Raw genomic sequence first — 22,132 nt, 5'->3', positions numbered from 1 at the left:
AGATGAAAAAATACGGCCACACATAGGTCTTGTGTTGGGAAAGAGAGGGACATTTTCAGAGCTGTTTCAGATCATATATCATCTTTGGTTTTTGCATCAGAATTTGACAGGTGCTAGTTTCTTAAAAATAAGCCATGAAACCATATAAATGAGCTCTATTTGAAAGCTGGAAAGCTTATTGTGAAAACATATAGCTGTAAATTTTTTACTTTCTCTGAAAGCACCAGTTTGATAATTTGCAATAGATAATGTCAGTTGATTACTTTGAAGCAACAGACTTAGCTCATTGATTTTGAAAAAGTTTGTCAAATACCCAATATGAATGACCCTAATTTTCTAACTATTCCTTCAAGAAAATAAAAATAGTATTTGTGTTTATCACTATAGCCAAAATAGTGAAGAGATAGTTTATAAAGAGAAAAGATTTGTTTTTGTCTCCCAGCTTTGGAGATTTTAGTCTGTGACTAGTTAGTCCCATTGCTCTGGCCTTTGATGAAGCAGTGCATCATGGGAGGAGCACGTGACAGGCCAAAGCGTTAACTTATAGCCAAAATAATCAAGATGGGGCAGGGGTGTGGGAAGGAGTTCTACCCTCTCTAAGTTCATGCCCTTAGTGATTTGTTCACTAGGTCCCTCCACTAAGCCTCACCCTGAGACTTAAACACATGCCCTTGAACTATAGCACTGCACCCCAGTCTCCAAAGTCTGTTGTCCATTTCATAGTACAAAAAGCAATTTAGTCCATTCCAAAAAATCTCAGATCTTAACTATTCTGGCATTGCTCAACAATCAAGAGTCTCCTCTGAGACTCAGTATTGACCCATGAGCCCTGGTAAAAATGAAAAGCTTACATGCTTTTAAGATACACTATTAGTACCAGCATGGGGGAAGCATTTCTATTCCAAAAGAAAGGAATGGGAAGGTAGAAAGGAGTGTGGAGCCCAAGACAGTGTGGAAAACCAGCAGGGCCGACATTGAAGCCTAAGGTTCCATGTCTGATGTCCAGGACATGTAATGGAACATGAGCTTCTAAAGGATTGGGATAGCCCTGATCCTACCCCCACAGTCTTACTGATGCCGTCCACATGGTCACTGTGCTTGGACTGGCTTTGCATATGACTGCAGCTTTCCCTAACAAGTGTGGCATTATTCTGGCACATCTGTCTTTTTTGGATCTGCCTGTGGCTTTCACTTTACTCCCGTAGTTTCCCTATGCATTGCCCTATCAGGGGCTGCTTGCTGGGACTCTGACCTAACACATACTGCTTGGCCCCCTGCTTTTCTTTGGAATCTTGATAGAAGCCAACAAGACCCCTTAATTGTTGGCACAACAAGCATCATGTAGTCAAACCCAAGGTCTGCCAGCAGGGGCTGTCCATAGGCCCATTTGATTAACAGTTGTTGGTGCCTCTAAGCGCCTTGCTAACTGAACACAGAGAAATAGGGTATCTTTTCTGTCATCCCAAGCAAAGTACTGGGATTTTTGTAGAGACTAATAACCACATCTTCCTAAGAACTATGTACAAAGATGTATGTTTGAAAAAAAGAAAGAAAATAAAAGAAAAAGCACATGCAAAAACTAGTGGGATTCAAGTAAGGTCTGTAGTCCAGTCACTTATACCATTGTCAGTTTCCTGATTTTAATAATGTTCTGTATAAGCTGTTGCTATTGGGGGAAGCCAGTTGAGGTATATAGAGGATCCCTCTCTACTGTCTTCTTTAAAATTTAAATTGAAGTCTAAGCTATCCAATTCTAGTCTGGGAGAGAAAGCAAGGAGGTATGTTTAATAAAACATGGCTATGTAAGCGTTTTATTGTAAAAGAAATTTATGGAACCAAAGTCCACCGAGTCCTCTGGGGTCCCCGAGGTGGTTGCTGTGCAGTCCTCAGCCCACCTGACCTTTCTCTCTTCTAGGCTCTGTAAGCCCGTCTTTCTTCTGGTGAATTGCTTTTTCTAAAGTCATTTATGTGGCCACTATTCTGAGAAGATAGGCAAGATTCACTGTGCTTCCAGCAGTAGAATTCTTATGTTTATGTCTAGGCAATGCTGCCTCTTAGTGGTGAGAAGCCGGAGAAACGTGAACATGATCAATTCTGAGGTTACATTTAATATATCCATGGCATGGTTTTAAGAGCTTGGGCTTTGAATTTAAGAAGACCTAGTAAAAAGATGATTACAGCTGTTTTCCTTTGTGGCCTTGGAAGGGTGCTCAGGCCCTGACTCCTCCCCCTTCTGTAAGATGGTATCCATGGTTCCTCCTCACTGTCCACTCATTATTAAAGGGTTTATTGAGGTTTAACACAAACACTAGCTGGGTGGTGGGAAGACATCAGAGAGAAAATGCAGACTAGGAATTCTTTCTCTAGGAGTTTTATGCTAGCAGCATTTTCGGAAATGATAGGAAGCACCTCCAGTGCATTTGACTCACAGTCCATGTGTAGCAAATAGTACTAACTATTTCTTTGACTTGTCAATCACTAAATTTGTCCTTTCCCTGGTTAAGGTGTTTCATAAGCAAAGCCAGTTCCAACATAGAAAATTGTCTTATTCCTCTAACATAATACTGTTCCATTCTTTGGTGACCTGGAACTTTCCATTTCCTCTGCTCTGGGTACCCCTTTAAAAGGCCTTTCTTATACAAGAATACTCTTGAGTTTAGTTGTTTGTGTTTTTGTTGTTCATTTGATTAAATACACAGTGCTAAAATTACATTCACTTTTTTTAAACCATTGTAAGGAAAGTGGTAGAGTGGTTGCTTGCTGGACGATGTGGGCCTGCCCTCCTTAGCATCAAGTCATCACGGCCTGCGATTCTAGCAAAGGAATAAAGGCCACAACAGGGAGACGTGCATACATTTAATTTTCCCAAACCACAAAATGGTACAGGGAAGGAGCAACTGGTGGGTTGAAAGAGATTCTAAAAGGGCGGAGGAAATCATTTAAATGTCATCCTCTTTCAAAGTTTCAGTGTAGCAGTGGTTTTAGTAACTGTGAGTGAAACCTTTTTAAAAATAGAGGCCAGGCATGGTGGATTCATGCCTTAAATCCTAGTACTTGGGAGGCAGAGGCAGGCAGATCTCTGTGAAATCAAGGACAGCCTGATGTACATAGGAGTTTCAGGCCACCTGGGGCTATAGGGAGACCCTGTCTTTAAAAAAAAAAAAAAAAAATGTCCAGGGGGGTCTTGCCCAGCCAGGACTTTTACTTCACCTGGTTACTTCTCGGCCTTTGGGCAACTCTGTAGCTTGCCTAAGAGCCCAAGTGTCATCTAACAGTTGGAGGGCAGTTATTGCTTCAGAGTTGCTGGAGCAAAGCAAGTTTCTCCAGCTGCACAGCATTTCCTGTTTACAGTTTCTGACTACAGACTTGTGCTTTGCTTTAAGGATGTTTTTTAAGGTTTCTCCCCGTCCTCCTTCACGTGAGAATAGCTGAAAATGTACATGTTGAATCTAGATTTTTATTTTTTTTATTTTTTTTTTTTTTTGTCTTTTTGAGACAGGGTCTCCCTGTAGCCCCAGCTGTCCTGGAACTCACTATGTAGACCAGGCTGGCCTTGAACTCACAGGGATCTGCCTGCCTCTGCCTCCTGAGTGCTGGGATTAAAGGCGTGCACCACCACACCCAGCCATCTCATTATTTCTGAAGTTTTCTTTAGACTATTAAAAATGGTATAGGAGTTGATAGTTAAGCCCAGTAGTAACTTGGTAACTCCTGGGGCTCTGAACTATCTTTTAAGATCTCATCTTTTTACAGAATGAAAATCCATAATTGAAGGTTTCAGTGTTTTACCACACATCCCCTCATGCCCTGACAAGCCTCACTACCAATTAGTGTTGTGGAACAGTTTATGAAGTGAGATCTGTCTATGTAGGGGAGGGGTTGATGAGCAAAAGGGAAAAGGTTTGGGGTGTTTTGTTTTTCATTATGAAAGTCATACATGTTTACTACAAAAAAGCTAGGAATGTGAAAATGTTAAAATAAAGATCATTATTTTAGTTTCTGTTAATATTTGAGTGAATATACCTTTTGAACAATTTTTAGATTTATATACAAATACTGATAATTTATATTTCTGTATTACATAGATACCTATATATCTTAGGTTAGCATAGATACAGATACATTCAGGAGCTTGTATCCAAAGTCAAAACAGTTAGATATATTTTAGAATTTGGAGTTTGTGCTTTCAAAGGATGGCATAGTGTAGAGGCCAGGTACTATATAACACCTCTCAAGCTTCTCTGGGCGATGCCTATAATTAAACACAGCTTTACCTCTGCTGTGAGGTATTGGAACGCTCACACGAAGTAAGATCAGTCAAAGATTGGAGGAGCCTCAAACTAAAATCTGTATCATACATATGTTTCAAGCCTTTGGGTGTTTTGTTGTTTTAGGAGTTTAGTAATTTTCTATGACCATATAAATAAAATTGGGAAATCATTTAACAGTATACATAGTGTATGTTATACAGTCAGACTATAATGGTTTGAATTTTATATTCATCAGTATAGTTTGCTTGTCTGGAGTAATTCTGTGTACAGAAGTAGTGGGTACTCCAGGCTGAATTTTAAAATATTTTGTTTTAGTTTTATTAACTTTTGAGAGTTATTTACATTAAGAATGTTTCAAATAGAAATCCAAATGATGCTTTGTAAGTAGGATTGAATTTTCAGCCTGTGAATTTTGCATGAAGTGCATAACACATTCATCAAGAGTGTGCTCTATATGTATGTGCATGTGACCTGATACTCTGAAAGATAGGTTTTAGGGCTGTGGGTCTGTGTAAGAGGAAGGAGAGAGAGTCACTGTTATTGGAGAGTATCATTAGCCACAGGAGAGGACTGAAGTATACAGAGAGTGATGCTGGCATGCATTATGGTACCCCTAATATTTGTGTATCGGTATCTCTCAAAGCAAGCATGTAGTCCCAGCTACTCAATACTAGCTAGGCTGGGCAGCATAGGGAGAGGATGGATGGATGACTGGGTGGGTGGATAGGTGGATGGATAAATCTGGTCTTATCCTCAGAGCCTTTAAGTAGGTCAGGTTGTTATTTTTATGGGTAACTCTTGGTTGTTCAACTTTAGATAACGTATTTACGGTATGCTGGTTGTATGCCAGGTATGTGTTACATGTTCTCTTAGCATGCTAGGATCTGCTACTGTAGTAAATTAGGCCCAGTTCTCTGTGGGTTCCTGTAGTAAAAGGTTTTCCTCCTTGTGTCAGAGTGACTACTGAAGGAGTCTTGTTCATATAGCAACAAGTAAGTCAGTAAGGCACATAGAGGTTCTTCCTCAGGAGGTTTGCTGTGGCAGGGAAAGACAGACCAGGCAGCCTTAGGGAGACAACTTTCCAGATATTTTAGTTTTTAGCTCCACCTGGCCGCTGGGGACCAGAAACTGGAAGGGGTGTTTGGTGAACATTGCTTCCTTTTGTCGTCCCTGCCTCAGTCCTCCCAGATAGCAACTGTGTAACTACTAAGCTCCAGAGAAAGTCGGGTCACAGTTCAAGTAGCTAAGAGCCAGCACTCAAACCTGGAGTCTGCTCTGCAGCACCCTGCACTGCCTCTGAAAATGACTGACCATAGGCTTACCATTAAGTCAAAAGTCATGACACAGGTGCACTTTACTACAGGTAGGCAATACACACATACACACAAAATAAAAATAAGGGGGCTGGAGAGATGGCTCTGTGGTTAAGAACACTTCTTCCCTTCCAGAATTTCTTTCTACTTATATTTCTGTGTGTGATTTCTGGTTGTTTTCTAGCTGGTTCCTTCTTATGGCTTCTATGGCTGGCTTCGGTTCCTTTGTGTGACTACACCTGAAGAAATGCCCGACTAGCTCACTCTTAAAGTAGCATCTTACTAGGTCCGCCACTAGAAATGAATAGACCTTTCCCCTGACTTAGTGCTCCAGCTGTGTTAAGAAATTGAATCAATGGAAAGTTCAGAGAGTTGGCAGAAGTAATATAACTTCTGAGATGGATATAACACTTCAGGTCTGCTCTTTGGCAGGCCTGGTCACCAGAGGTGACCCGTTTGGTTCCTTACACATCCAGAGAGCAAGGGTATCAAAGCCATCACAGTAGAATGACCCTTGTCCTGAGGCATAAATAATTTAGTGGTTATTTATGAAGCTGTTTTCTTAAGCTGGCAGAGCCTGTTTCCCTTAAGAGACATATTAAGTAGCATGCAACAGTGGTTTATACTGCATATTAGAGTAAGGTCAGAATGTAAGTTAAAGTCAGTACTATCGATTAGACTGTCTAAAGTGTGTCCTCAGCTCAGCCAGCTTTACCAAGTGCCTGTTATATGCCAGCCTCTGTAGTAGAGTGAATCACTTTCTGTTTGAGATAACTTGCACAAAATATTCTAATAGCGCATTCTAAAGCATTCCTTATTTTCACAGAGGAAGGGAAAAGTGGGCATGGATATGGGGCAGAGTTCAAAAACCTGCTTTGTGATTTCCACAAGCCGGGAAACGTTATTTGGTTTCCTGGAAGCTGTTGGTATCACAGGTGTAAATCTAAGGGGTTTTTTTGTTTTGTTTTGTTTTGTTTTGTTTTGTTTTGTTTTTGCGAGAATAGCCTTGTGTTCTGTCCAGCAACGGACAGGGACTGCACAGTCACCTTTAGATGGATTTTTGAATTCTGAACATTTTGGTGGGAATCAAAGGAAATCTCTGAGAACATGCAGGTGTAGACCAAGTGCCAGGGCAGACAGTCCAGGCCAAGGGTAGCCCTTGGCTCTGTTCTCTCACTGGTTGAATGAAGGTGTGATACAAAGCTATGCATCGCTGTTCCTCCAGATACATGCTAAGCCCAGGTGTGCTAGTAGGTTTGGGTTATGATAGACAGCTTACACTGTATTAAGGTAGCTGTAAAACACGCAGTAACGTGCATGCGATAGAGATGTTCACTGAGACCAAGGAAAATGTACTTGATGCCGCAGTGGTTTTACTCTAATTAAAGCACCATTGTCAATTATACAGGACATGCATGGAAGTGAAACGGGGTCTGAAAGTCTGTCATGAACTGGTGAGCATTTCACACATGCTATTGAAGGCCAACCTGGCTTTTCAAACCAAGACCTAGATAGACGGGCTCTGTCTGCCTTTGCTTTGTCCTTCGTGCCATCCTACCAATCTCAGCCCCTCCCCTTTTCTCTATAACTGTCCTCAGATGAGGCCAGATGCTGCATGTGACTCAGGAGAATAGTCCTTTCATTTTCCCTCCGTGGAGATGTTAAATCTAACCTACCATTTACTTAAATTAGACACAATATACTTGCGTTATTTTAAATAAAAGAGTTTTCTTACTCCTGTACACTCTACCGTTTTCTCTCCATTTGCCTCCAGTAAAACTGGAATTGTGCTCAAATTCAGTCTTGGCAGCTGCAAATGCCATCAGCCTGTGGTGTAATTTGTTTCTTACTTTATTTTACCTTGGGGTTTTCCAAGCAGCTCTAGAAGAACCCTTCTCCTCTCTTCTTTCTTCGTGGTAGTTAGACCTGAGGCCTTGGTGAGATGATTTTCTCTCTAACTGTAGGCTAGACAGGAATTTGGATTTTCTACTTTGGACAGTTGTTAGTCTGAGGCATTGATTCTCATACTTTAATTCGTTTCACTCGAAGAACTTATTAGAGCTTAGGTGATTAGGTTCCATCCCCAAGAGTTTGATTAATTAGATTTGAGATTTCATTTGTGCGTTTCCAGGTGGTCCTGAGACTGCTGGTCCAGGACTCATTCTTAAGAGGTACTTGGAACTGGGATCTGGAAATCCTTAGTGCCTACGAGGCCACAGCCTTTCTTCAGACTCATCACTGTTCTGTTTGCTTCTGTGCACACAATCTGATTGTACCTTGTATTAATAATCAAGGCAGGGGCTGGTGGACTGTAATCCCAGCTACTCAGGAAGTTGAGACAGGAAGATTCAGGTGCAAGACCATCCTGGGATCCTGTCTTTAAAAGGGGGAGGAAGGCTGCTGTGCTGGAAAAGAGTGTCTGCCTAGCATGCACAAGGCACGAGGTTCCGTCCTCGGCCTCAGGATAGGCACTGGTTGATTATGTTGCCCTCTTGTGTTTTTCTGTCATATTTCTTCTTACTTTCTTTGAACAAAAATAGTACAAGTTAATTGTCACAAACTTGAAAAATACAAGAGAGAAAAAGATGAAAATAAACACCAGCAACCTTATAAGCCCCTGTTCACTATAAAGATACAGATTGATCCTTCTGGATTTTTAATACATCTTTTTTTCCTTGTATAATAAATTTGAAGTCATTTTTAAAAACAATGTCTGGTTTATGCTGCAGTATTGTTTACAGCCTAGTTTTTCACTTACTTATACATTTTGGAAATATTTCCTGTTTTGTAATACGCTATAGCTGAAAAACCTTTACTTAGTCAGCACTAAGGGTTCTAAGCACCAAGTTGCCCTGGTTGAGGCCAGGCAGGGTACTGGCCACTGGTCTCCTTAGTCCTTAGAAAGGGACTTGTGGAACCCAGAGGCAATGGCCACAACTTCATTTCTGATAGCGGTTACAATACCTATTTTGTACTTTTGTTATAATTTACTTAATTTCCTATTTTGAACTTTTCCCTGGTCTCACTGTCTAAAATTGAATGCTTGACCCTCATTTGATCTCTATACATCCTGTGGTTATTTCTTATGTATTGTCTTTATTGCTGTATGAATTTAGTGCATAACTTTTGTTTGAGTTGGCTAGGAAGTAAACCACTTGCAGCCCAAGGCCTCGGCAGTTGTTGTTGCCTTCTTGTTCTGCTCAGATTAAGCTCACATCCCTGAGACAGACTCTTTCAGAAGGATATGCTGGACTGTGCCCAGGGTTTTTAGTGTATGCTGTGGACTACACCAAAAAGTCTAGAATTCTGGTGGGACTTATGATTTGCCTCTTGTAAGTCTTCTAATGCCAACCTGTTTGTTTACAGTGCCACATTGTTGGGAAAGGACCCAGTCTGCCCCAACCTTGCAGTGTAAACATCCCCCCAGGTTGTTTGAACACAGAAGGAAAAACTCAGACCCAAGAGGTCAATTATATCTCAGTAGCTTTTATCAGGCTGTTGAGTAAATAACTAAATAGAGACCTCACTGCATCAGCGACAGAGATGGAAAGTGAGCTTCCTCAGCCTTCACAGCTTCCTATGGAGCAATGAAGGTCCTTAGCCATCCTTTTCTTCCCTGTTGTCAGACAGTGCCTAACAACTATTGAATGGTAGATAGCCCCTTGGTGTGTCAGCCCTAGCCATGTCCTAGGAGCAGTGGGAACACGATAGGGCCTCTCTTGAACCCCACTCAATGGCCGTTTTGATGTGAGACTGCAGGGAAACTAGAGCTGGGTCAGGTTCTCTAATAATTCAGGTCTCAACACTGCATAGCTGGCATAGAAAAGAATTTGTTCAAGTATTGACTCGATGAATTTTATTTGATATATATATCACACTTGGCTATGCCAGGAGTTTGATGGCACAAGAATGTGCAAAGCAGGCCCAGCCCTGGCCTCCCAGAAACTTAGCCCCAGGCAGTCAAGGAACAGGCAAGTAACTGTGCAGAGCTTTGAAAGTTCACCTACCTTGCCACTGAATGAAACCAACAGGAGATTAAAAAGAGGCCTAATTAGGGACCAGAGAGCTGGCTCAGCCATTAAGAGCACTGACTGCTCTTGCATAAAACCCAGCATCAGTTCCCAGCACCCTTATGGCAGCTGACAACTGTCTGTAACTCTTTGATGCCCTTTACTGACCTCCATGGGCATTGCATGTGTATGGTGTACTTATATACATGCAGGCAAGACACTAATACATAAAATAAAAAATAAATAATGTTTTAGGACCTGATAGGAATAGTCAAGATCTCATTGATCAGTACCACAGAAACTGGGAGGGCTCTTTTTCAATAGCTAACCGAAGAGTGTTCCCTGTAGATGTTTAGCTATGTTCAGAGAAAGAGAGAAGTCAGAGGACAAGAAGGTGTAAGGGGTTGCTCACAGGTTGAGGGCACTTCTGCATCCAAGAGCAAGTCAATGTTACCACCTTATCTAGTGCCCAGGGATTTGTGTGAGTCTCTATCAACTACTGGGGATGGGTTGACAGGGCCAGACCTAAACTTGGGAGTTTGGATTTGACTCTAGTTATCAGAAAGCAGTAGTGGGTTTCAGACAGAGCGATGTGGCCTGATTATCACTTTATCGAATATAGCAAAACAGGGCAGAAATTAGACTGGACTGTGAAGTGAAAAGCCATCGTTAATAACCTGACTGACTGTTTTACTCATTCTCAGGTAGGCTAAGCCTTCTACCCACTACTACTACAATCAGCGGTTGATTTGGGCTGCTCTGCCTTGATGAAACATAGTGTAGTGAGATACATTATTATTTTAAGAAACTGCCTTGTAGAATGAGGCAGGGAAACAACAGCCCTGCACTTGCCTGTGGATAGCATGTGGTGAAGTACTTGCAGACAATGTTCTGGAGCCTTGAAAGTACCTGAAATGCTGTCATTTACCTTTTTTTCCTTTGCTGCTGTTTAGCCTTCCAAGTGTGTGTAAGGAAGTGGGAATGCTAGGAAAGTAAGCCTAGTCTACCTCATGTCTAGCATTTTTCGTGCATTTGAATCCACTGAGAGCATCTCACAAAGTTCCCTTAATAGCTTATGAATTTTGTTTTATCATTTGCACTGCACAAGTAAGGAGACCAAGCCTCTAAAGGTTGAATGACTTGCCCAAGGGTGCATCTAGCTAAGTGTCATCAGGAGTGAATTGGGGGCACCCTGGCAGTTGATAAAAACTCTTACATACTGCTGGGCAGCAGGTCCGGTGGTAGTGTTAACTGTCTTGGGTGTAGAAGTGCCCTCCACCATGAACAAATACTCCTTGTTTCCCCTTACTGCCTTTGCAGCCAAATAAAACCACTCTGAATCTGATGGGTCAGTAATGGTCAAAAGTAATTGTCCTTTGCCTATGTGTTAATATATTTTAGTTTCTAAATTATTTTTATATCCATAAGAGAATAAGTCATAAATAATTTGTTGATTTCAAAGCTACATCTGTTTCATGGCTTCGTCTTTCCAGTTAACCAGCTGTTTTAACAAGGTACCCAGTAAAAGCCTTGTAGGGTTGTCGGGAGCTGCTGACGACAGTGCCTGTAAAAGCAGCAAGCTTCCAGGTGTCATGCAATGAACTGATGTTAATTCAAGTTTTCAGTACTGAAAAAGAAGTAGTTTGGAAGCGGAATGTACAGTTTTATCATCACTGTGATCACAACACCCAAAAGAACACAGCTTTAAAGGGGAAATTAATTATTGTAGCTCAGGGTTTCAGAGTATCCAGTCCATCATCTTGGTAGACAAGAAGGGGCCAAGGCAAGATAAGCCAAGGACGTCCCCCCACCCCCCGCCTCGACCCACTTCCTCCTACCACCCCTGTGTCTCACTACCTCCCAGTAATGCCGTCACATTGAGCCATTCATGACAGCATAGCCCTCATGATCCTTGGTGTCTGGAAACAGCTGCGAAGGCATTCTCAGAGATGTGCCTCACTAATCCCTTGTGATTCCTAATCCAGTCAAATCGACCGTCCAAATTAACAGTCCTACTACGTAGCCCAGTAGAATAATCAGTAGTACTTCAGTGACATGAGGGGCGAGTGGTGTCTCATTGCTGTTGTGTGCTCTTCCCTGCACCCACTTGCCTCGCTGACTCTCCCCTACCCTCACCAGCCCATATGCACTGTCACTAGCTAGTTGAAGAAAATGCTGGGACTCCAGAGAGTAAACGGTTTGCCCAAAGTCACAGCAATGGTGCGTGGCCACCGGCCCCTGCGCTGTGCTGTTTCTAAAGCATTTTGGGCAGTAGCCTAGTGACAATGATCCATTTTGGGTTTTTTTTTTTCAGTCTGCTCTTTTAAAATGCAGTTAGGATACAAAGTACTGGATTTCATTTTGTCATTTTCATGCACGTGTATCATTATACTTGTTGTTCTTCGTGCCACCCACTACCCTGCCCCATCCCCTTTGCTGACCTCCTTTCTCTCCCCCAAACAGCCTCTTCCACTTTCATGGCAGAGTATTCCATTATCCTCTATTGTCTCCTCCTCCTCTGCTTCCAAGTCCTACTACACATATTGTGTGTGTGTATACTTAAATCTAGTTTTCACATATGAGAGAAGACACAATATTTGTCTTTCTGAGTCTGGCTCATTTCACTTAATATGACGATCTCCAGACACCCATTTTAAGTAGCTTCAGGGTATTTGTAGCTGTCCAGGGTATGAAGGAGTTAACTCTCAAGACAGAAAACCTAATTTATACCAGGGAATTGCCGACTTAACTGCTGGAAGCTGGCTCGTTATTTTAATTGGATTTTCCAGTGTATTGAGCAAGTCAGCAGCAGATTTGCGTTAGCATTACTTTCAGAGAAAATGTTTCTTTCTGTGGAGGAGGAGAGAGAAGCAACACGCAGTGGAGTGAGCCTGTCAGAATTAATGCGAGATGACGAAGCAAGAAAGTTATGTTCTTGTTAGTTAACACAACCTGGGTGCATGTGGGACTCATGGAAGCCCCATCTGTAGGCTGGCCGGCTTTGAGGAAAGAAGAGGAGACCCTGCTGGCTTCCCAGTGGGCAGCCTCTGCTCAGGGCCCCTAGGACACAACTGCAGAGCCTGTCAGGGCTCATGTCAGCTAGTGTGGCCTGTACTGCTCCTGCATCCTGCTGTGGTGTCTGAAGGGCCCTCTCTCCCTAAGAAGCTTACCCCTATAAGGAGAGACAGGTGATACATCAGTAAACAGACAAGATCTTGTCTTTTATGGAAATCTTTGTGAAGGGGTGAAAAGTCAAGATAGTGTGTTTCTATACCGAGGAAGAATTGTTTCTGAGGTCATCTTCAACAGCTGGGGTTACAGTGGGCCCTGAGCATCTCTCAGCAGCAAAGGCGCTGTAAGGAGTTAAGTGCTCTTTTTTGTCAAAGCTAGTATTAATTACAGTTACGTGCTTAAAGAAGTCCCTTTTGCATAATGAAAGGATAGACCTCGGCTGCCTCTGTCTCACTGCTTACAAATTCTGGATGGGGTTTACATATGTACTAGCAGGGGAAAGAGCCTTTTTGTTTAAAAAAAGAAATTAAATAGATGTTTGTTTGGAAAACAAATACTGAAAGATTCGAGAATCCCAAGACTGAAGTCATGTAACTCACCCCTGTCATAGAGCAAGGTCCTTTAAAATGTTTGCTGGAACAGATGTTCCTCCTTTGAAATTTCTAGGGAAAGAAACTGTTCTGTGCTTGAGAGAACGCTTGCTAAAGATTGCCAGCTCTTGAGATGGGTCTCCTTCTCTCTGCCCCTCTCCGAGTCTTCAGAGGGCTACCCTGCAGCTCCCAGGCCCTTGTCATTTAAGACAACTGATGGGTAGTTTTTTAGTTAACTTTTTCCAGGGAAGTAAGTTATAAAGAGTTGGTCAATTTATTTTTTTCCCTGTGGTTTTTTTCCTAGGCTTAGTCACTGGGGGGGGGGGGGGGGTAAAAATTTTTAAAAAACAATTTTTTTTTTTTTTTGTTTTTTTTTTTTTTTGTGTGGTTTTCTTGGGGGGGGGGGGGGGGGGAATATAAATTTCTAATACATAATGTTTTGTATTCTTGGTTTCTTATTATTCCCTAAGAATGCATGTGCAGATAACCACAAAGAAACTCTTAATTCTTAGGGTTTTCCATCAGTACAGCTAAAGCCCTCCACCCCCACCATACCTAACCACAGTGATGGTGTAGAAGGTCGTTGTGTGTGGTTAGTGCATGGGCTTGGAGGACTTTTCCTTAAGAGCAACCTTTACACTAACCACAGATTTCATACTGTCGTTGTTGTTGTAACACAACCTTCAGATCAAGATAGCAGTCAAAATTGTTTTCTTGGCTTCCTTCACAAAGGATTTGAGGCATTTTTGAAAGCCATAATTTAGGACTGAAAGTTAAAATGCACTTTAATCACCGTTTTTCACATTTTGTTTTAAATTTTGAGTGTTTTTTAAGAAGCGATACATTATTGTTTTTTAAAAATTGGTATGGTTGTCTGTGTGAGTTTGTGCGTGCGTGTGTGCATGCACATATGTGAAGGCCAGAGGACACCCTCGGCTATTTCTTGGCTGCTGCCCACCTTGTTTTTTGAGACATGCTATCTCATTAGACTAAGCGGTCACCAAGTAGTCTCGGCTGGCTGGCCAGGGAGCTCCAAGGAATCCTCCTGTCTTCTCCCTAGGGCTAGAATTATAAGTGTGTACCACCATATATAGCCACCTTTTTTTAAAAAAAAGGGGGTTCTGGGGCTCTAACGTGGGACCTCATGCTTGCAAAGTAAGCACTTTACCAATGCTTTACCTTGTCCTTAAAAAAATTATGCAAGAAACCCCCTTCCTGCTGCATCCCACTTTCTAGCTTCATCTCAGGACAGGGACACCTGCAGATGCTGTGGACTCCTTTAAAAATAATGAAAGCAGGGACTGGAGAGATGGCTCAGCAGTTTGGAGCACTGGCTGCTCTTGCAGAGGACCCAGGTTTGAGTCCCAGCACCCACATGTTGGCTGATAACTATAACTCCCATTCCAGGGGATCTGACACCCTCTTCAGGCCTCCACAGACATTACATGACACAGTGCTCTAACATACATGCAGGCAATACACTCATACACAGAAGGTAAAAATAATAAAATATTTTTTAAATTAAGCATACACCCTTTCCCCCCTCTTTTTAGAAATAAATCCTTGTCCCCTCTAAGTACTTTTTTAATTCTTTTCCTTTATCATATAAATATTTACTTTGGAGATACTTCCAAAGTTAGACATCAAGTGGATTCTCCTGAGTGCTATCATTTCCCTTGCCAGCTGTGTCGATAGGCACTTCGCTTTCGTTGGTGTAAACGGCCCTGGAGAGAACTTGTGTACGCAGTGCTGTTCATTCCTTCTGCACGTCCCACTGGAGCAGCACCTTGAGACCACAGTGCCCAGTCTGGGAATATAACAGTGGCACGCAGGCCCCACCTTCTAGAGGTTTGCACGTACTTGGAGACACAGGCAGCAAAGGCACAAGGGAACGTATTCACAAGTGGTAAAGGTGCTGGGCTTTTTGAGGAGAACTAGTGTAAGGATCTTCACGAACAGAGGAACGAGTGAAGAGCAAGTTGGCTCCACCCTTCCTCACATACTCTCAGAAGAGCCATAGGACGGGTTGCTGGGGCCTTGTACCCCAGGAATGAAACCTAGCTAAGAGCGAAATACCACCCAGGGCAAAGGGTTGTCTTGTCAGCCACCGCCCCCCCCCCCGTCATGCCTAAAGCCAGTGGTTTTTGTTTGGTTTTTTAAAGCTTCTTTCCACCCTTCCTCATTATTACCTCCTTTCCCCCTTTGTTGCTTCCACGTGAGGATGTAGTCCGCATCACATTATGTACCTGGCCATCTGGAGGGCCACAGTTATAAATTCTACATGGCCTTTTGCCACGGCCATTGCTATAGATCTTCACAAAGTCAGCTCAAAGGAGTCTGGCCTGCCAGCTAGGCGTCTCTGTAGGTGGCGGCAAAGCCACAGAGATGTCTGGTCAGGCATCTTTGAGCCATGAAGTGCTGTGTGTGACCCCCGCCCTGTGGTGGTGACATTGGAAACCCTTCCTTGGAAGCAGAGTCAGTGGGAGTTTAGGGAGCACAGAGATTGAATGACTTACACATGGTGGGCAAATTCGAGCAAGAGGGAGGCACTAGGGAGAGGGAGGAGCCGAAGGACAGTTTTCTTCCTGGCCCCCTTTTGCCCCTTCTGCCTTCTTCATAGTTAGCGCCTTGTGGCATGCTAAAAATGTCTTAAGCACTCCCTAAGTATCTGGAATGAACTGGCTCTGAACGTATGCATTGACTCCATCTTCAGCTGCTGGGAGTAGGACACAACCCTACCCTCTCCCCATGTGGTTAAGAGGTCAGCACCGGGTCGACGGGCAACATTGGATTCCCTCACACCATGTTCTCCATTGGCCTCTCACACACTTGTCACAGCATCAAGGGTGGCATTTCTGCATGCCCACCACCAGTGGAGAGAGGAAGCCCTCTAGAGGCAGGAGTGGTAGGCTGCTCATCTCTTCCGTCCTGTCCCAGCATAGTGTCAGGTTTAGAGCCAGTAGGTGGGTGGGCCATGTAACTGTACTTACATGGGGATAAACTGTTGCTTAAGGAAGGAGATCCACAAAACCATCACCACTGAAAATCTGGCTCTGCGTATCACTGCAGTCTCAGGCCTACCCCCATTAAAGCTGATTTCACCAGTATTTATCAGAGTCTCACTGAAGAGAGTTATTTGAAACTGTCCCTTGGCTCCTCTGCTGCCCTTCTCTCCAGCTGGCAGCCCTTCCACTCCGCTTCTTTAGACTCCTGTACCAAGCTGAGGCCCAGAGCACTGCCCCCAGCTAGGCTTTACTTTTAAAGATCTTCCTTTACCTGGGTGCTGTGGCACATTGCCTGGAACCTGTAATCCCAGAACACAGGTAGCTGAGGCAGGAAGATTATGAAATCAAGGCCAGCCTGGGCTACATAGCCAACCTGTCTCAAAAAAATAAAAACTATTGTCAGGCTGCTGCTGTGAGCAGAGGCATCAAGGTCCCTGTCCTTAGACAGCATGGATTCTCGTGAGAAGATGGGATAGACATGATTTCAGGATACTGTCCCTGATGTCATCGAGCGTGAAAGGGAAACAGACAGTTGTGTGGTCCCTCTGTACTCCTGACAGGCCACTAAAGAGCAGCAATTTTGGTAGATGGTGCAGTGAAAGTGCTCAAATGAATGGCAGCCATGTGTACCCGTGCACACATGTAACACGTGCTACAGCAGTGTCTCAGCACATAGCTCTGGAGCCGCACTGCAGCTCCCTGTGCACAGCTGTAGTTCTGCACAACGACAACCCTCCCTCCCCATTCCTTCAGCTGCAGTATGGGGTGGGGATGTCATGCAGGTGATACACAAACAGCTCTGGATGACAGCAGGGGGATGGGGGGCGAACACCGCTCAGTCAACAAGAGTGAGTTTCATTGTGTTGCGTGCATTTTTTAAAAATAACTGTCTCCCATCTTTGCTTTGCTTTTTCAGCTCCAGGGTCTGAGCCACAATGTGATCTTCACCTTGGATTCCTTGTTAAAAGGAGACCTGAAGGGAGTCAAAGGAGTAAGTGACCAGAAACGGTGATTTCTATTCTAGCTTGAAAAGATATTTTTCCTTCCTCTTTTAGATCATAGTAATACTTGAAAGGCACTGTGAACATTGTCAGCATAGAGTAAATGTCCTTGGAAAATGATGATTGGAAAAGATATGCGTTTTCATAGAACAAAAAAAAAACAAAGATTAGGCACTTTTAGAAAGATTGTCAGGAGCCTCCATGGATGGGAGAGAGAAGTTGGACCTGTTTGGCCTCCCCAGTGTGCCCATCAAGGACCAGGCTCTCAGAGCCTCTGGGTCCAGCTTCCCTCATGAACCAGGAGCACCCACCCTTCCTACCTCTCTTGGGCTTTTCACATGAAAACAGATAAACAGTGCATGTGCTCCAAAATGTCTATGATAGTTTCCCTATCCAACACAGGAAGTCATTTTTACTGATTTTTTTTCAATTATCTATTCAAGGAAAAGTGAATGACGGTTTTAATTTTCTCAATTTTTCCTTTTTAAGGATCTCAAGAAGCCATTTGACAAAGCCTGGAAAGATTATGAGACAAAGTTGTAAGTTTCGTGGTTTGTTTGCTTTTTATTGTTACTGTCAGGAGCTTCCTAAGAAAGTGATGGAAAGAACAGAGCCCCTCTTACCTAGAATCGCACAAAAACAGGTGCATGTCCTTTTAAGCGATAAGAACTATGCATGCTGATGTACTTAAGTGATCGCTGGGCATGGGGGTGCACACCATCATCCCAGTACTCCGGAGCTGAGGCAGCAAGGTTGCTGAAAAGTGAAGCATCCCAGTGTACATAGTGAATAGAAGGCCAGCCTGGGCTACAAGCAAGACAGTGTCTCAAAAAATCCAAACAAAAGTGTTTACACCACCTATGCTAATTATCTGGTTTTAGTGTCATTTACTTTGGTTGCTGATATAAACTATCAAGTTGGAGGCCTCTGTGTATGACAACTTTTCTTTCATTGTAGCCAACGCACCTACAACCATTTGTATTTCTGTATAGTACAATAGTTGGGAAATAAAGTAATAGCTAATGTTTATGACATCCTTTTGTTTGTCAGGATCTGCACTACAGTGTGCTTAGTGTGAGTAACCTTCTAACATCCATGTGCGACTCTCAATCTCTTCATCAGGAAGACGGTCTAGAGCATCTACGGAGCTGTGGAGCATCATACAGCTCCTAACTGTTGAATTCACGTTAGGTCTATGTGACCCACAGCCTAAGCAGTGTAGCATGGCCTTGGGCCAGACCACTTGTCTCCAAAGTTCTTGTGATTAGGGAGATCATAGTTCAGGCTAGCCTAAACTCAGACAGCCTCTGTCTCCAGGTGCTGGAATGACACATGCACCACCATGCCTAGCTTGCGTTCCTTTATTATTAGTCTGAGAGATTTGTGACACCAGACAGTAGGTAGTTAGGGAAAGATGTGTATTTTAAAAAGTCTTAGCGGTGAACCTGAGTAACTGTGGATGTAAATTTGCTTAATGAAACATTTCTATGGGCAGAAAGAGAACAGACGAAAAAGAAGAGCTTAGAGTTAAAGCGTATATTCCCCATGGTGCTTATGTAGTGAGTGCAGTATGAGGACACAGGATTTCAGGAACCGTTTTCTGTGTGGACAGTTAAAGCAGCTGAAGACCAAAAGGTTCTTATAATGGTCAGCCATTGTGAACCAGTGTATCAGGCCACTGTCCCCTTCTTATGGAAGGTGGCTCATGAATATTCACAAAGTGCTGAGGGATAGTGGGTGGAGTAGACTCTGGTTTTAAGATCTCACAAAGGAAGGTGTTGCTTTTTTAAAAAATTGTTTTAAACTTCTTATCAATACTTTCCTAAAATTTTACTTTCCTAAAATTTCATAGAGGAGTTTTAAGACACAGCAAACAAAATGACATAGACAAGGAAAGTTAATTCAGGCTCTTGAAGCCTGTGCTGGCTGGAGCCCACTCCGAGTCCCTGGAGTATACGATGTTGCTTTTACTTTCACTTTTAATAAATCTATACTTTCGCTACTGTGAAAAAAAATGGTTAATTTACCTTTCAAATAACCCAGAATGTAGACATTTTATGTGGTTGTCTTCCATGTAGCCCTGGGAGGCAGTGGAATCAGTGGTCAAGATCCTAGACTTCAGAATCATGGCCAGTGTTTTGATCAGGAGCCAGGATCTTTTTTCTGATGATTTTCACAAGATAAAAGTTCCCTACTGCTCAGTTCTAACTGGTGAGCTAGGACAAGTGTGGAAGCAGTTGTCAGTGGGGAAGTCACTTAGTGTTTCCTACCAAGTTTTGTTGTTTCTTTTCATGATGCTGGGGCTCAGATTTCAGTCCTGCACATGCTAAGTGTACACTCTCCCGCTCCATCTCCTCATGGTGTTTGGAGGTGGTCTCATCATGTAGCTGACATTACCTTGGACTTGCTGTGTAGCTCAGGCTGGCCACAAGCTTATGATCTTCTGTTTACTGTATGCTTGAATTACAGGCTTACACCACCACCACACCTTGCTCCAAAAGTTATCAGCAAAGTGTGGAGGCCTTCTAGGAAGAACCACACTCCCACATAACACCACTCATCTGTTCATATTGTCCTCCAGAGTCTATGATAAATGCGGGCTGCTCCTAATGGTTCAGGGCCCTTTATAAATGATGTAGTAGGCAGGTATAGGTTAGCAGTGAGTGTGCTCCCCCCACTCCCCCGACTTTGGCTGTGTGACCTCCCTCCCCAAGCTCTCAGGTGTGCTTCTGGTGAAAATGTAGGAAGCAGCTCTGCCCATTGTCCTGATCCTGAAGTCTCCTCTCCCCCATTTCCCAGTTTGGTTTTATATCTTTTTGATAAGGCGTTTGTCCGTGCTTCATTCTCATGGTTATCTCAATAGTGAATTGTGATCAAACTTCCCTTCTTACAGGACTTTCTTAGAGGACTTTTTTTCTCTTTCAAACGAGTTACCTCATTTCCTTCGTGTAGATGCCAATTGTATTTCTATTTAGAAAATACCTTGCAGTTGCTACTGTGGTAGTTACATATTTGTTGTCATTAAGTTCTCTTCTGTTTCTTCCTTTCTGTCTGGAGACACCCTTGTCCAGCGGTCTCTGGATCAACTGTGGGTTATAATCCTCTTTCCTGGTGTAGTCCCATGTCCCAGCAGGCCGTCGACTCTAGAAGATTCTGCCAAACAGCAGACCTCCTTTGTCTTCAAACATTGTACAGAAAGTTTGGCTGACTATAAAAACCCAGATTTGGCTGGGTGTGGTGGCACACACCTTTATTCCCAGCACTTGGGAGGCAGAGGCAGGCGGATCTCTGTGAGTTCACGGCCAGCCTGGTCTCCATAGCGAATCCAGGCCAGCTAGGGCTACAGGGAGACCCTGTCTCAAAACGACCAAAAAAAAAAGAAACCCGGATTTGATCATTACTCACAGGATGTCCAAGGCAGGCCAGACATGGTGGAGTATACGTATAGCCCGAACACTTGGGGAACAGAGGGAGGAGGTCTAGAGTTAAAGGCCAGTGAGCCGCCTTTGGGGCATTAGGATTTAGGGTGCCAGCACAGCTCTACTGTTAGTATTCCAGGTGCTGTATAGTCACCTCGGCCCCACCTCGTGAGGCATGGGGGCCTGGGAGGGCGGACTCCTGGCCTCAGAGCTGCTCTTTCCAATGCTTATTGAGTTCTGTCAGCCACTGTTTCATCACTTCTTCCTATTTTGGAAAGATTTCAATTTTCTTACACCTTTACTCGTGGGGTCCATGTGGAAAGAGAAGCGCGTGCACATGGAGGTAGAGTCCCTGTGAGGAACCACTTCTTTCTTCACTGACTGCCTACATGGCATCATCAAAGAGTTGCCAAACTGCAGCTTTGTAAATCAGAGTAACTCTCCACCACGTTTGCTGAAAATTCCAAAGTAGACATGAGGATTTCTCCCAGTCCTTTCTTGTGCAATCCAGTGACAAGTGGCTAAATGATTAAAGGTGCTAGTGGGAGATGGAAATTTTCTTTGACCACTTTTTAAGCATACTGACCAAAACATATTATGTACTCTGTCTTCAAATAATTCTGAGGCCTCTGCCTTCTGCTTCTTTTTCATCAAAAAGTAGTTTACGTAAGACAGGGTAAACCATCAAAGTTTACTCAAGTAAGCCAAAACCTAAGAGAGTTTTAAGTCTCCATCACATTTAAGAGCAAAATGAAGATATGAGAAAATTCCTGGATGAAAATGCACGTTTGTTCTCTTTGAACTTAAATTTTTACTAGTGATTGATTATCCTACCAATTTAAAATTCTTGCCTCTTTTAGGGCTGGAGCAATGATTCAGCACTTAAGAGCATTGACTGTTCTTACAGATTCCCAGCACCTACATGATTGCTAACAACTGTCTGTAACTCCAGTTCCAGGGGATCTAACACACTCTTCTGACCTCCACAGGCATTGCATAACACAGGTGTACTTACACACATGTAGGCAATGCACTCATATACTTAAAATTAAAATAATAAATAAAATATATTTTTTTAATTCTTGCCTCTTAACTAGTACTTAATCAGTGGCCTTCATTAAAGGAAAGATATGTGTTCTTTGGCCCTGAAGAATAGTTTTGCAATGCTAGGGTTAAACCCAGGGCCTTACACATACACACACTGCCCCCATTATCACCCACCCCAGTGCACTGCATGTGGTACAGTTAATGGACCCACATAGGCACATCATCATCCAGAGCCAAGTTTGCATTAGGGTTGTTCACTTTTGATGTTGTACAACAGTGTCTTTAAAAAGTGACATCTGCTTTAATTACAGTACAAAAATCGAGAAGGAGAAAAGAGAGCATGCAAAACAGCACGGGATGATCCGCACAGAGATCACAGGGGCCGAGATTGCGGAAGAGATGGAGAAGGAAAGACGCCTCTTTCAGCTCCAGATGTGTGAAGTAAGAACAGACCTTTTGTCACG

At 43.2% G+C, this 22,132-nt stretch overlaps 1 protein-coding gene across 10 annotated transcripts in view; it reads left to right on the top strand.

Annotated features, from left to right (window-relative positions):
- Asap1 (ArfGAP with SH3 domain, ankyrin repeat and PH domain 1) overlaps positions 1-22,132 on the top strand; it is a 349,085-nt gene that overhangs the window by 230,225 nt on the left and 96,728 nt on the right. For all 10 annotated transcript variants that reach the window (XM_008845480.3, XM_008845487.3, XM_008845488.3 and 7 more), the window contains 3 exons: positions 17,118-17,192; positions 17,692-17,741; positions 21,980-22,109. In XM_008845480.3, the coding sequence (XP_008843702.1) occupies positions 17,118-17,192; positions 17,692-17,741; positions 21,980-22,109 (255 nt within the window). The remainder of the gene's footprint in view (positions 1-17,117; positions 17,193-17,691; positions 17,742-21,979; positions 22,110-22,132) is intronic.

Source organism: Nannospalax galili, unplaced genomic scaffold (genome assembly GCF_000622305.1).
Source record: "Nannospalax galili isolate Female #2095 unplaced genomic scaffold, S.galili_v1.0 scaffold380, whole genome shotgun sequence".
NCBI classification, from domain to species: domain Eukaryota; kingdom Metazoa; phylum Chordata; class Mammalia; order Rodentia; family Spalacidae; genus Nannospalax; species Nannospalax galili.
The sequence above is the reverse complement of the archived record's forward strand: the minus strand, read 5'-3'. Positions and strand labels throughout refer to the sequence as shown.